The 16425-nt window shown below is 31.2% G+C and overlaps 1 protein-coding gene across 49 annotated transcripts in view; it reads right to left on the bottom strand.

Annotated features, from left to right (window-relative positions):
• The window catches only part of RIMS2 (regulating synaptic membrane exocytosis 2), a 594048-nt gene that overhangs the window by 115121 nt on the left and 462502 nt on the right, over positions 1 to 16425 (bottom strand). For 32 of the 49 annotated variants that reach the window (XM_088799000.1, XM_074316856.2, XM_074316855.2 and 29 more), the window contains one exon: positions 15916 to 16088. The exons of the other annotated variants lie outside the window; for them this stretch is intronic. In XM_088799000.1, coding sequence (XP_088655126.1) covers positions 15916 to 16088 — 173 coding nt within the window. The remainder of the gene's footprint in view (positions 1 to 15915; positions 16089 to 16425) is intronic. 49 annotated transcript variants of the gene reach the window in all.

Consider the following 16425-nt stretch of genomic DNA (forward strand, 5'->3'; position numbering starts at 1 on the left):
TCGGTCTCCTGAAACATCAGATCTGGTGGTCTTGCCTTCATTCCTGTAGGGCAATGACTACCTGAAGCTGAGCAGCAGTTACCCATTAAAGGGAGCATGTGCTCTCCAGTTGGCCACAACTCCCAACATTATCTAGTCCTTAAACTTGATTTTAATCACTTATATTACCTGCTTGGCACCTTCAGGCCTTTGAGTCTGAGATGCCCAGACTAATATTAGAACACTGAAAATGTAGGAGTCATAGAAATTAAACAATAAGTCTGGAGAAAATTCTATGGAAGTTGCCTTTAGGACAAAGCTCAGTTATCTTGGTGTATGCAGTTTCTATGGTCACTTTCCTATTTCTGGTAAGCATGGGAGTAAAATATGGTTAATAATAATTCTACTATTCTATCTGGTCAAAACCAGATACACTGAACAATTATTTCTATAGAGTGAGGAGGAACAATTAAAGATTTTGTTCTAATTAAATTAAAAATCCTAGTCTTACTGAACCATCTAAAAGATCATTAAGGCATTTTTTTTTGCATGTGGTTTTCATTATAGATCTTAAGTGTGCTATTGTCAATCTAGCACTAAAGAAACTTAATCCTTGACTTGAACAAATACCTTCTTGAATAGACAATTATATCTGACATAAAAAGAGATGCAGGACAGCTATTATTCCTATTTACGCTATTTATTTTGCTAAAAGCTTAAGAATTTAATCACCATTGTTAGCATTATATTTTAGGATTTATAATAAATTAATGCAAATTTAAATACATTTATAGTCTTAGCTTTATAGCACTACTATTACTTTTTGTCACTGCAAAATAGTTTATAAATTATTATGTAGTAATATTCTGAGAATGCATTTAATTATTTTAAATTCATAAAGAAATATTGATTTACAGATGGTCTCATAGTTACTAAGGTTTAAAAATATGAAATCCTTAAATACAAACTAAAAAGCTATCAGGGCTAAAATGTTTTCTTATAAATTTAGGTAAATGACAATTTTAAATGATTTAAAAAAATTTGAACAAAAAAAGCATTGAAGGAATATTGAGTTTTAGTCTATCATTCTCCATAGCAACTCTGCTGATGATTAAGGTCTAGACATCTATTCCACCAATTCAGAAAAAAATGGAATTGTCAGATTTTTCAATGTAAATAATTTGGTTCTAGAGTCTTACTATGGCTAACAGGAATATTAGGTATTAACATTTATAAACAAAACTCTAAGGTGTTTAAATACTACTAGTGAGTAGATTTGATTTAATTCAAAAGATTATTAAAAAGGCTTTATAGCACAATTTATATATTTTTAAATAAAATATATTAACTAATCCTTTTACTATCTTTTTGTTCCCTCCTTCATCTTTTAACTTCTTTGTTTTTTTCATATCATTATTACAAACTTACAATGTTTTAACACACAGTGCAATATATAGACGTATTATAGAAATGTACACTTGAAACCTATACAATTTTACTAACCAATGTCACTGCAATAAACTTAATTAAAACATTTTTTAAAAATAAAATTGTGTTAAAGAGGTAAATTTTCACTATTTTGAAGTTATTTGTAACCTTTCTATACAAGATGTATGATGTATTGATTGAGTGTCAAACTGTATAATAAGCTCAAATGGAAAAAAAATTTGTATATACCAAGTTAAGTGCAGATATAATATAAATGTAGTAGAGATAATGGAATATGAAATAATATGATAATAAAATAAATACTATTTAGAACAGTAAGAAAGAATTTCTCTTATGTATGTGTTGCTTTTGTCTGAAAGTTAAAAAAAAAATTTAAAAATAACAATAATAATATTTTAAACACACTTGGAGAAAATGACTTTTCAGAAGTAAAATTTGACAAACTATAAATTCTAATGTTAGAACAATTTGTTTGCTGGATACAAATTCAGATTTTTAATAATCTAGATTATTATACCTAACTCTGAAACTACATAACAGAAAATATCTATAATAAATCATGAAATAACATTTTTCTTATTTGCCTTAGTTTTATCTTTTTTTATGCTGTTATTTCATTATTGTACATTACACTGTGGTAGAAAGACTAAGAATTGTAAATTAAAAAAAGATAACTGCATGGCTTAAAAACCTTGTAGTGGCCCTCAAAAAACCTCGATAGTGGGAGCACTTTATTCTATTGAAAAACACATAATTTTGAATCAGCAGTCTAGAATTGAAGCATAAAAGCTCTATGAAAAATAATCATGAAGAATTGCACAACTCAAAGAAGAGGAAAAAGGGGATCAAATATATGGTGATGGAAGGAGAACTAACCTGGGTGGTGAACACACAATGCAATATATGGATGATGTAATACAGAATTGTACACTTGAAACCTATATAATTTTACTAACCATTGTCTCTTCAATAAATTAAAAAAAAAAGATGTCTTGGCCAAGGCAAAAAATAAAGAATTATTATAAATATGTATATATTAACATATATTAAAAATGTATGCCATATGATATATATCACTATATATGTAACTATATATATAATTGTATATATAACCATATATGTATAACCATAAATCTCACTGGTGGGTTAAATATAACCTAGTTCAATTCTAAGATGATAGTCCCTAACACAACTCTCCTTTCCAATCCTGTCTTCATGTTCTTAAAGTTGTGAAATATATCATGAATACAAAGCAATGCATAAGACATATGTTCAATGAAAGGATACCTATAAACTGAATGCCTTTATAAACACTCTCCAGGTTAAGACATTGGAATTTCTTTCTTTCTTTGTATCTTTTTTTTAAGTTATAAGCAGGTAGGATTTGGCTCAATTGAGAAAAGTTTTTTTTTTCCTATTTTTTAATAAAAAGTTTTTAAAATTCTATTAAAGTATAGTTGATGTACAATCTTAAATAAGTTTTAGTTGTACAACATAAATATATAAATATTTGTATACCATATGAAGTGATCACTTAGTTCCAAATCTCCAAGAACATAATGGACTGCCTCATTAAGGTAGACAGCTCTGAATTTTTCAGGCAGATTGGACAATAAACTATCAGTGATATTGTATAGGGTTATGAATCGTCACATCTAGATATAATGGAATAGAATTCTCATATCAAGGGCAAAAAATTTATATTTTAAAATGCTCATCTTGGTTTGGGAATCACTGACATAGGAGGAGTCCTAACTTTAAGTCAGAATTAGAGAATTTCTAAAGCCCCTTCCCATAATGGTCTATGGCTTTCTGTGTACAATAGTCTAACTATGAGAGAGAAGTGCTACATTAAGATTTTAGGAGTGAATCATTATCAAGAAAAATTACAATCAAGAAGAGGGAATATGATGATTACAGTATTTCACAGCACCTAAAGGATTAGTGGAAAGGCACTCAATTTTGTCTAATAATTTGGCTTTAAAATCTTGAGTCTTTAGAATTATCTCTTATCCATTTCTAAGTTCAGCTATTTTAATAAAATTTTTTAAAATAAATAGCTGAAATAGGCATCCGTTCATTATTCAACACAAATTGGTTGAGCGCCTATGCTACACTTGGCATTGTTCTAGGCACTGGTGATACGACAGTGCCAGAACTGATAGAGAGTCTGCTCCCACGAAACTAACATTTCAGTACCCCCTAAATATTGTTTTCTGAGAGAAACCTACTTAAATCATAGGTTCTTTTTATTTCTGTAGTTATAACCACTTGTACAGATTGAACCTAAATTCTAATTTTATTTTTTTAGAGCAACATCAGAATCGTGATATATAAAATCAGTTTTCAACCAGTAAAGCATTCTATAATACAAAGATGATACTAACATTACTATTTATTAAAACAATGATAAAAATAAAGTGGTGAAGACTTTGAAAGTATAATAGGACAATAAAGTAAGTAGCTGTATATTAAGAAATGTCTATAAATAGCTCCCTTCTAAGATACACTCATTATGTTGACAGACTTTCATGAATATTTTATGTATCCTTAAACATAATGGAACTTGCTTGTTTCTTCTATAATATGTAGAATTCTTTTAATGAAGAGTGGGGTAGTCCAATGAATGGCAGAAATAAAGTTTAATGATGTGTTAAAATATTAGATATGGGAGTTATGGATATATAAATAACCATTAAATAAAAAACTAAAGCCAACTCTGGAAGTCTAGAAAATTAGAAATAAGAAGGCATCAAGTTAGAGGGAAACTGGGAAATGGAGATTCTTCTTCTACTAAGCATGTGCTTGATTAAAGCAAAGCATACACACACACACACACACACACACCACCACCACCACCACCACCAGAACCACCACCACCACCACCAGAACCACCACCACCACCACCAGAACCACCACCACCACCAACAACAACAACAACAACAACAACATAAATGGAACACTAGAGCTATAATCTCCTTTCATTTCAGCAACTACAGACCCCAAGCCAATGTGTTATTTAGAAGTACAGAAAAAGATAGAAAAGGGGCCACTCGTTAACAACATCCCTTCACATTGTGGTTTAATTGCTTTGTTTGAAGTGATTCCCTAAACAACAGTCACAGTGAATTAAGACATTTTAAAATATACAAATTTAAAAATATACATGAAAAGTCAGCAAAACTGGTAACTGTTCATGATATTTGCTGAATTATATAAGTCATTTTTATGTATCCCCTCTACTGGTGTTATTACTTGAAAGACAAATCTTATCTCATATTTCTTAGATAATATGTTTCTCCTCTTTGTCATATTTGCTAATTCCTATTTGATTTTACAATTCTTTTCCTAGTCCACGTGTCCTTTTAAGAACAAGATCCAACCCCATGGTAAATTTACTCAGCTCCTAAGATCTCTTCTGGGCAATCCCAAATTTTACATCACAATCCTATGCTTAAACTCAGCAATACAAAAAAATTTTATTTCACTGAGGGAATGGGGGCCAAAGTTAGAAATGGAAAATTAAAGTATGTCATTGAATTTCAAGCATGTTTCCCAGGACAAATTTTGAAAGTACTACACTAAAAGAGTCCATCATAAAGTTTGGGAAATGCTGAGTTAAACAAAACTTTATTACAGGACTTTTCAGATTGCTGATGTATGTTATGAATTTTGAAGGAAGAACAGTATGTATAGTAGTTCCCAAATTTATTGACATAAAACAATTTATTTTGAAGCATCAGCTCATGGGATTAATTTTCTAGAAATGCACTTGGAAAGCACTGATTTAAAAAGTTCAATTTTATACATTTAAGTATTCATACTTCATATTCTTACCTCATTGACTGCATTTAACCAGAGACCCTTTCAGATTTATAATGCAAGAAGATTTAAAAGAAACTAAACAGGAGTACCTAAGGGACCAAAGTGCAAAATAATATGTAATGTTTTAATTATTTTATTTTTTGGATTTTAAAAGTCTTATGCTTGGTTTACACAGAGCTAAGAGCAAGTGTTTGATAAAGCTCTAAAATATGTTCTTGAGCTATTAAATCAGAAAAAAAGACTTCTTAATGATTAGAGGCTATAGAAATCACGAGTTTTCTTCTGAGAATCTTTTCCTACCTGTACAATGCTGAAAGAGTCACTTGTCTCTTCTTGCTTGCCTCAGTTTATTGATTTCAAAGGAATTCTACAATGAACTAAGAGGAACACTGGAATTTGGTGTCAAAATATATGATTTCTATCACGACTTTGACACTTAAATATTTAATATTGGGCTTTTTAGATAACCTCTTATAACTTCAATTTTCCACGCACCTACACTTCAGTTAGTAGTAGAGAGCTTTAAATGATATAATTAAGTAGTTTATTAAAATGTTGTACCACAGGGAAGTGTTATTACTGAATCTGCACGTTACAATTACTTTTTATACTTTCACTCTATCTTGTAATCATTTATTTACTTCTCTATCTCCCCTCTGAACTCTAAGCAATTTGAGGAAAACATTAGGTTTTGTTAACCACAATTTCCCCTATTTTAGCACAGGATCTGGCATAAAAAATATTTGCTGAATAAATGAAGGCAATTTAAGAAATAAAATAATTTTAGTTTCAAGACCATTAAAGGTTAACCATATCAAACTATGAAACAAACCTTATAAATGTTTTCCAGAATCTCTAACATATTACTTTGTGACATTATCTTACAATGAATTGTTTTTGTTATTTTGGAAAATTATTTGTCTTGCAGAAATTGTAAGAAGGATCTATCTTATTCTGAATTGTCATGTGGCAAAGTGTTGTAGGAAAGTTTCTATGAAATATGCAGTTCTAAAAAGCCAAAAAAAGTCAGAATTACACAAATTTACTTTCTTCTTTCCTTTTCTTTCTTTATCAATCTTTACTATTCAAATACTTGTCATGTACCAGGAAAGGTGTTAAGAGTTTTAAAGATATAATCTCATTAAATTTTCATGACAACGCTGTGAGAAAGTTACTCTATTATTCCCGGAAAAACAGTTTTTATTTGCCCAAGTTTACATTGTTAGGAACTGGGAGAAGCAGGATTCAATCCGTGTTCTGTCTGAATCCAGAGTTAACATTTAACTATTATTCTATGTTACGTCTTATGCATATTTTAGAAGAAATAAGCATTATATATTGTAATACTAAAAATGAATTTTGAATGATGGTGATATTATGCTTATAATGAGTCAGAGTAACATGACATCAAGTTCATAGTCACAACTTTTCAAAGCAAGCCAGCCGAATCCCCAACATAAGGTAGTAATTCATACTCCATGATAAATAGTAAAATAAAGCTGATTAAGTCATAGAATGTCCTGAAAATTGCAGTTGTTGTTAGATAACTTCAATAGTAAGTTTTATATATCATTTATTCAAAATATTTTGAAAGAAAGTTTAAGAAGACTGATTTACAAATCTTCTTACTTTTGCCATCCCCAAATGATAATCATTATTTTATATGTAAAAATACTGTATGAAGTCTATCTAACAAGGGTGAAAGAAAACCATGTTAGAAAATATAACAAAAGGACTTATTAGGCAGTATTTAAAGATTAGACAAACTCATGCCAATCTAATGTTCCCCTAAAAGAATGGTGTAAAATGAATTCTAAAATCTTATTGAGAGGTGCAAAAATGAGAGAAATGATTCTTCGTCATACATCAAATCAGTCAACCAACCAACCAACCAACCAACCAACCAACCAACCAACCAACCAACCAATCCTATCTTTCCTAAATGGAATACAAGTGGGTCATAAAACAAATTCTTATGAAATAAACTCCATTGATTGCTGAAATAAAGAAGAGGTTTATATCCTTTGGAAAAAATATGACCTCCTTGACTATTTAAAAACTTTTGTCAAAGAAGATTGAGATAAACATATTGGGTGCTGCACTATGCTAGAAGTACTGTGGCAAGCTCTTCATGCCTCTAAATTTTCACTGCTTCATTATAACCTCATTTATTTATATATTCCAACAGGTGTGAGGTATTGTAGATATTAGCAGGTACGATAATAAATAGAAATGATAGATACCCTACCCTCAAAAGGCTAACTAATGGTCAACCATGGTAGATTAAACATATACTTCAATAACTACACTGCAGGGGAGAGAAAAGAGTGCCACAGAGATACCGTTATTGTAAAAGAATATTAGATAAATTGTGAAAAAAGAGAAGAGAGGTGTTTCTGGGATGAATTTATATTTGAGTTGGGTATTGAAAGATGGGTACGTACTTTACTCATAAAGAGAAAGAAAGAAACCATACTTTAGGCACAAAAATCAATGTAAGCATACACACAATAAAAGCAAAAGCCTGTAATGAGAAGGGTCAGCATGTGTGAAAGGCTGATAATATAAGGCTAAAAAAATAAAGACTGGAATTGTGTTGTTACAGTTCTAGAGTCTAAGGTCAGGTGTTGGTGGGTTTGGTTTTTTTCCTTGACTATTGCTTCCTCAAGATTAGACCCCATTTCTCCACACGGAGAATCAGAATTTGAAAAATGAAGCCATACGACAGTACCAGGCTATACTGCCTTACTGGTATCTACCACAATAATACTCATGCATGAAAACTGTTGGACTTCCAACTTGATCTTACTTTTATTATTTCTACAAAAACCAAACCTCTCTATGTTAAATTTATTCATCATGAACGATACTTGTAGATTTGTCTGAGTCACTGGTCAGAATACTGCATTTAGTTTAGAATAACAGCTGTAGATTAATTTCCCTATTGACTTGTAAAAGTAACTACTGAATATGATGGAAACTACTGCAGCAATTTTTCTCCTACCGTGATTATTTTCTATGGTAGAAGTCATTCCAATTTAATTATTTCTCTACTTTCAGACTAAATTTATTTTGATCTCTGACATACAACACGCGGGAAGAATGTTAGAAATAAATATTTAAAAGAAGCATAAAAATGAATTTTACCCATAATACAAGGCAAGAATATAGAGATATTATTAACCTATATATTGAACAGTAGTGGTAATGCCAGAAAACAGAAAAGTTCAATATATAAATGAATGCTAATGGGCATTTTAAATACATACAAACATAAATTGGTATTTTAGCCATAACAAAATCAATTCATCAGTAAAAATGAATCTGTGTAGACATCTCTGAATAAGACTTTCTGTGTGCTATAACAGGATAGAATAATAAGCCACCACAGAAACACAAATTAACAGAAATTGCTAATAATGATTACATTATAAGGTCAATTAAATTGTATATTTTAAAATTTATGTAAGATGTGGGAGTAAATTTTAACTAACACTGATCTCCAATTTCATATCAAAGAATATAGATATGGTATTGAAGTAGAAATATTACGAGTTTGCTGAAGAAACCACCCTGAAAATGTGATGATACCAATAGCAAAGCAAAAACACCAATTACAAACCTATAACCTTACTACTCATTCCTAATCCTTTTTACTTCAATGAAACACTCAATCTATATCTTGTCTTAACTAAAACCTGGTGCTTCCCTGAACACACTACTTCTCCCTAAAGTGCTATCTAGTGACAAATGCCTATTCTTGTTCAAAGTTGTAATATTTCTGACTACTGGCTACTTTTTCTTGAATATTTCTCTTCTACTTTTTACAGCTTATGATTGTTGGCTATGCCAAAATATACTTCTTCATTTTTTCCTTTTTTTTTCCCTATCATCTGATAACCTCATGGTCACTACCTCATTCACTTAAGTTTTTAGGGCCTGGTTTAGTCTTCCTTTTAATTCTCAATCTTACCACAATCCTATGAAACTTAAGCATTCATTAAAAAGACCTAAGCAAATACCTAATAAATCCAAAACTTACATATCTCCAGTTACCTTCATATTTATTCTTTTCATCTACCCTACACTCCAATGCTCATGACTTAGAATTTATCGACTAATGGAATAGTTCCACCACAAAAATCTTAAATTTCAATGCCACAGTCTAATAAAAACCCTCTTCCAGCACCCAAAACTTGCTTTTGTACTACATCATATAGTTTTTGAATTCTTAGATTTTTCTCTATATCCTCTCTATATCTCAGTTCCTGTCTGGAATTTTATTCTTTCTGGTCTACAACTGACATTTACACAAGCATCCTCAATTTCTTTCCACTGCTATTTTTCCAACAACCCCAAGTCCATCAAAACTCCCACCCCTCAACAAATGCTCCAGTTCGACTCCTGTTTCTACACTTAGATTGGCTGACTGCTGTTGGAAAAGACCACGCTGCTCTTACACATTGGTGTATCTTGGAATTGTTGGTCTCCAACCTTCAGCTAGATCTGCAGAACTATTCATTCGCCCTGTAGTTTGTCCTTGGTCAGCTACTTCTCCTATTTTCTTTGGTAATTACTCCTAATCCTCAAATCAAATCTCTAATTGAACTTCCAATCTCTTATATTCTTGCCTCTTATATGTTTGAGAACATTAAGGTCATCAGGTAGTGACAACCAACTTCCCAATTCCCTAATAACTGTCTATTTCCATATCTATCTGTCCCCTGGTTTGAGCCAATCCATCCACCTACGCTTCTGATCCCAACCCTTCCCTCCTGCTTCAGGTTCTTACTCTAGTAGCTGTATCTCCATAGTAGTCTATCTTCAAATGTTCCTTCTCTTCAGACTACATGCATGATCGAATCTGAAATCTCTCACTTTCAGTGATCTCATATGACGACTGTGAAGTCACAAGCACATTCTACCACTCATGGAAAATATAACAGAAAATCAACATTTAATCCAGTTATTTTCCTGATTTTTAAATGAGAATACTTTATTTAATCATAAACTGAGAACATTCAATAGATACAGAGTTCACAGTTTTAGGCCAATGATTATACTTATGGTCAAAGGACAAATTTTGGACTGTTCAAAATAGGAAAGAAACTGATCACCTTTTCTTAAGAAAAAGGTCTGTGTTTTATTCATCTTCAGCACCTTGGTGATGTTAAAAATGTAAGCAAGAATTGAAAAAAGAACGAGACTAATAAATGCTTTGGGGAAAGGTGGCTCTTAAAGGGTATTGGAATAGAATAAAAGATGTTTGACAAACTAAACCCTAAACAAAATACCATTTGCATTTTATCAACACTATTCCCATAATATTTATTGAAGAAGCAAATAAGATCCCCCCTCCCTTTTATTTTACAGAGCCTTTCTTTCTATCATTTTAAAGATATAATTCACATACTATAAAATTCACTCTTTTAAAGTATACAATTCATACATGAACTACTTCAGAAAAACTTTGACTATTCATTTTTTATGCTGTTGTCATTGAGCTAGGATTTATGGGTTATTATTTTTAAAGATAAGACTTTCCTACTAAACTACTGTGTTTCCCTGAAAATAAGACCTAGCTAGACTATCAGCTCTAATGCGTCTTTTGGAGCAAAAATTAATATAAGACCTGGTCTTATTTTACCATACGACCGGGTTAATATAATATAATATAATATAATATAATATAATATAATATAATATAATATAATAAATATAATATAATATAGTATAATACAATGTAATACTTACTACGTCTTATATTAATTTTTGTTCCAAAAGACGCATTAGAGCTGATTGTTTGGCTACGCCTTATTTTTGGGGAACAGGGTAATCTCCATAAAAAACACAGCTTAAACTGTGAAAGTAGAAATGGGGTTGGGAAAATAGACATATTTCAGAGTTAATTAAGCATTAGAATCAATAAGACTTGGTGACTGGAAAGAAGGAATTGTGCTCAGTGGAGAAGGACTAGTAAAGAGTGATGCCCACGTTTCTAGTTTGGGCAAGTATGAGGACATTCATGTTGAGATATTTGTTCTACTAGTAGTTAGTCACAGAATCAATTATCTCTTGAGTTCATGATTATAAAGGCAAATCATCAGCATAACAGAAGACGCTTACTTTCCTGGTTCCTGTGTTCTATATTCATCTAAACTCTGGAAGAGAGTATGAATTCCCATTCTCCTATTTCCAAGCAAAAAAGCCCAAACAGATAAAGTAGGTAGGTACATGTGACAGAGTCAGGATGAGAATCCAGATATCTTAGATTCCTAATCCACATTTATTTTCATGAGATACACTGTGTCCCTATAGAGGTATATAACATAGGCATACATATGCCATATCCATCAAATTATATTGTATGGTCAGAAATATGTGTTTTTACATGTTAATTCTGATCTAAAACTAATACATTAGCAGCAATAAATATTTCATTAACAATTATTCTGCTTCCCCTTCTAAAGATTATAAGAATTTTTCTCCAGATAATTTAGATGGCTTAAGTCTCATAAAAACAGCTATTCGTGAAAATTTGAACTGATGCCATCTTTTTCCTTTAAAAAGTTTCCCTATCTCAAGGACATTCTCTTAAAAAAGATAAATTGTAATTCCATAGAAATGTCTGAGAATTAATATTTATAGAGAATGAGTTTCTTGATTTTTTTACATTTGTTTTATGTCTCCAGAACAGAGCCTGGAAGAATGAGTCTAGTCTGATCACAAAACTATCAACATTGTTGGTTTTGACAGTGTTATGCTTCCCAGTATTTTTTTTTCTATCTTTCATTGCAGATTTAAGATCTCCCCTTTCTGTGCCAAATTCTTTTGTCAAATACCCTTGTGAATTTGTTCAGGTACCTTAATGTCATTTTTTGGATATGGAGCTACCCTTAAACATCTACCCACGCAAAGCTAAGAAACTGCTTCACTTTCAGGCTTAGAAGTTTAGAAATGTTTAATTATATTTCTGTCCCCAATTCTTAGTACAGTGCCTGAGAAATTTTCTAAATAAATATTGGTTGAATGAACTATTTCTCCTTACTCTTAACACCTTTTTTCTGGGCCAGATTACCACATATATTTGGTATATAATCAGCAAATGTAAATTGACATAAAATACACACATGTACACAGATAAAAATATTTTAAATGGCAAATATAATTTCATATTTTCTAGAGTTCACCATATCATCATCAATGGTACTGGGGTTTTTACTAGATCTATATACATGTGTGTAAATATAAATAGCTAAATACAAATGTATTATTAATCAACTTAGAAAAATATTAATGCAAATATTTCATTAACTTTTTGAATTTACTTTTTGCTATTCATTTTCTACTTGTACATTTAGAAGACACTCGATCATTTGACTTAATATAAAACAAACAATATAATTCTGTATCACAATGATATTTGATTACTGTAATGAAAACGGCAACTGCAATAGATTTTATTGTAGTCAGTGTTAATTGTAAGTACTAACGTTACTATAAATACTTAAATGCTGATGTCAGAATTTTTTGTTCATTTATGAAAGCTTGGATTGGAAGTGAAAGGCATAAAATGTCAATCTTATTATAGAATAAGATTATTTCCAATAATGTTGCATAAGCATGTAAATTGTTTTGATCATTTAACCAATCTGTAACTGTGTTTATCATCTACCAAAACAAAATTTCTCTGGGGGTACTCAGACATATTTTCTCTCAGAATAAAGAGTGTTAGTTTTATTCAAAGAAATAAAAGCAAATTCAAGATTCTATGTTGCAACAATTAATTAGGGTCACCAATATTTTCTTACAAAAATTGCAGTTGACACTGCTTGTCCTCTTATGGAATATATGTTTCGTGGAGAGAAATGCCTGACCTCCTTTAGTTTATAGTTGCAGAAATATTCTATAGTTATTTAAGCTGAGTACAGTGCCTCAGTGACTCATATTTCTAGGAATAGACCTCTTTCCCTTTTCCCTGTAAAAATGATGTGTTCTCTTCCTGAAGAACATGAAGAAAGAAATGTTAAAAATTGGGAATTTAATTATATACAGTATATACAAAATAAAGCATATTAGAGACTCATATTTTGCCGTTTTTGGAAGAAAGGGAACTATGTTTCTTTCCAAGGAAACCTTGGAAAGCTTTTCTCTCCGAATTAATGACAAAATGATCCTATGCCTAAATCAGAAAAATGATCTTCGCTAATAAACCAATGGAATTATCAAAAGTTAGACAAATAATGAAGACAGACAAACTAAAATTACTAGTTTAGACTCAAAGCACAAAATATTCCTAACTTAAGATTCATGTTTAGGTTTAATGTCTATTAGAAACTTTCAAAGAGCAGAGATACAGTTAAACATACCAATCTGAGACAAAAAGTGAAGTAACAGACTAAACCAGTGAATTGTATAAACCAAGGGGTAAATGTCTGTCCCGATTATGAGTTAATTATGAGTAAAGCAGAAACTGAGACTGGGTTTAGATATAATAATGCAAAATTTGGCTTATAATAGTGTATGCGTATCAAGCAGACTTTATACTAACACAAAATCAAATTCTGGACAGAATCTTAGAAACACCATTTCCTCCAAAATGTACATAATTTGCACTTCTCAGTCTCAGATAAATGCAATTAGAGAAATCTCATCTCCTCGGTAGAGGGATGAAGTGTTTCTGCATACTGTGCAGATCTGACCTTCAGTACGACACTGTAAAGATAGCTTCATATGGTACTTAGTGCCTTGTGTTATGAAAATGAAAACAGTTGCTTTATGCCTGTTGCTTGTGTTTTTTTCTCTTTGTCCCCTGTTTAAATTTCCTTCTCTGACAGTTTCTCTGGCTGAATGAATTTCAAGAGGGCCTAACCCAATATGTCTGCCTTCTAATAAGCTCTAGGACATCAAATCTTTTTTTATCAGAGTATCAAAGAGCACTGTCGCTGCTTTGCAGTCCTCATTAGGACTCAAAAACTACACTAGAACCCACTAGAAAACTAAGAAGCAAAGGAGCCAGAAACTGAATAAAGCTTACTTTTTGCTACTCATTTTAAAAATTAATTTCCAGTATGTAATATTTCTTACAGAGTAGGAGAAACATTTTCAGACATTTTAGAACCTCATTTTATGGGATTTATAGATGATGTAATACAGAATTGTACACCTGAAATCTATGTAATTTTACTAACAATTGTCACCTCAATAAATTTAATAATAATAAAAAAAAAGAACCTCATTTTAAAGGTTGTGACTCTACAAATGGGAAGGAGATAAAATAATTAATGCTAAAGAACTAAAGGGAAGTTTAAGTTTGATTCAGTTACGTAACTTGAAAACCAAATCAGATTCTCAGAGCTAGTGGATACAAATTAAAGACTGTTTAATAAATCAATCTATTTTATAATAATTTGCCGACATACTATTTAGTTGTATTAGAAGATATATAGATAAAACACAAGAAAAGAAACCAAATGCAAATGGCAAAACAGTTTTTAGGGGTAGGAAAAAGGACTACATAAAGGGAAACGTCTACAAAAATAAACATATTTTACCTGTCATCATCCTGTGAGAATCGCCTTTGCAAATCCTCTTTATTCCACTGTTCTTTTTCATTCCCTTGCTCAGGTATAGCTTGTGTTTTTTCCTCGCCTCCTGATTCTCTGCTTTTTTCATTATTACATATTTTTATAATTTCTTTCCCTTTCCCATTCTCATTAATTATTTCTTCCTTTACCTCCTGCTCCTCATGAACTATCTCTTCATGTTTATCCCCTTCTTTCCCTCCCTCTTCTATTCCCTTTGGCCTTTGAAAGCAACACAAATCGAAGGCATGAAAATAAACACAAAAAAGAAAGAGAAAGTAAGAAAAAATGCATACAAAATTAAACAGAAAGGTAATGAAAACTACTAAAACATAAATAAAAATTACATCTTTTAAGTGTTGAAACTTTTCCCCAGGTATACCAGAGAAGCATTGTGTAAAACACTTCATCATAATTGTTTTCAAATCATATTTTCCTGTTACAAAGTCGCATGGAAAAAAGTTGTGGTTTCTCCATTATAGATTTTTTTTTTTGATACAATAGAAGTAAAAAAATAATTTAGCTCAGGTACCCATAAAATCTATAGGTCAGGTGATGAACACAAATTATACTAACATGTATCTGACACAGAAATTTTGAGAAGCTATGGAGGTTTTCCACGCATTTATAAAAGTTTCAGGAGGATAAAGGAGCGTCATATTAAAAAAGGAATATTCTTATGTTTTCTGACTCACTGAAATATATTCACCTAGGAAAATAAAAACCTTCAAAATATTATTTTTCATATTTCTTAGAATATTTAAAAAATTCAAGGTTTCACAAAACTGTCACTTTAATTTCATAAAGACATAATAATAACAGAATTACTTCTTAAACAGCAGACATTAAAAAATAATTAATGATATTATTTCAAGTAATCTAGTAGGAAAATTGTTATAAGTTCTATAAAACTCTCTTGTGCAAGAAATTTGAAATGCAGACCAAAATATAAAAAGTAACATGTATAGAAGTTCTTACTGCCTTAACCTTTAGAAATAAAGACATTTATATTTATCCAAAGAAAAATAAGGAGCTTCTAGTATAAATTTAGAGTAGTTTCCTGCTCAAGTCCCCTTACCTGATTTTCTTGTTTCCTCTTGGTCGTTCTGATTGGACAGACATGTAGCTTGTGCTGCTGAAACGAGAAGCACTACTAGTCCTTGAAACCGCAGATATATCACTTACATCACTGTCCGAAGATTTAGTGGAAATATTATCTGCCCCTCTATGAGGATCCCATCCTGATCGATACTGTTAACACAGATTGACAAATACGCAGAAGTTGTCAGTATTACCACACAAAGCAATTATTAGCTTCTCCTATTTCAGCACTTTATTGTCCACAGAGGATACTGCAAAAACCCCCACTCAGTTGCATATAAAACAAAAGTGAATGGCTATTCTCCTAAAAGAAAAATTCAATTTATATGAAACCCTTGTTTTTAGCAAAGGCAATTAGAGCATTTTCACCACACCCCAATGAAGGCCATTACAATAGTTTCACAACAGCAATGGCCTCAGGGAAGAACATTAGGTAAAATCTGGGAAATAAACATTTGGCTTAATATAAGGGAGTAGAATTGTTTTT

This window comes from Rhinolophus sinicus, chromosome 6, assembly GCF_057876585.1.
Source record: "Rhinolophus sinicus isolate RSI-liver-muscle chromosome 6, RSI-T2T, whole genome shotgun sequence".
Taxonomy (NCBI): domain Eukaryota; kingdom Metazoa; phylum Chordata; class Mammalia; order Chiroptera; family Rhinolophidae; genus Rhinolophus; species Rhinolophus sinicus.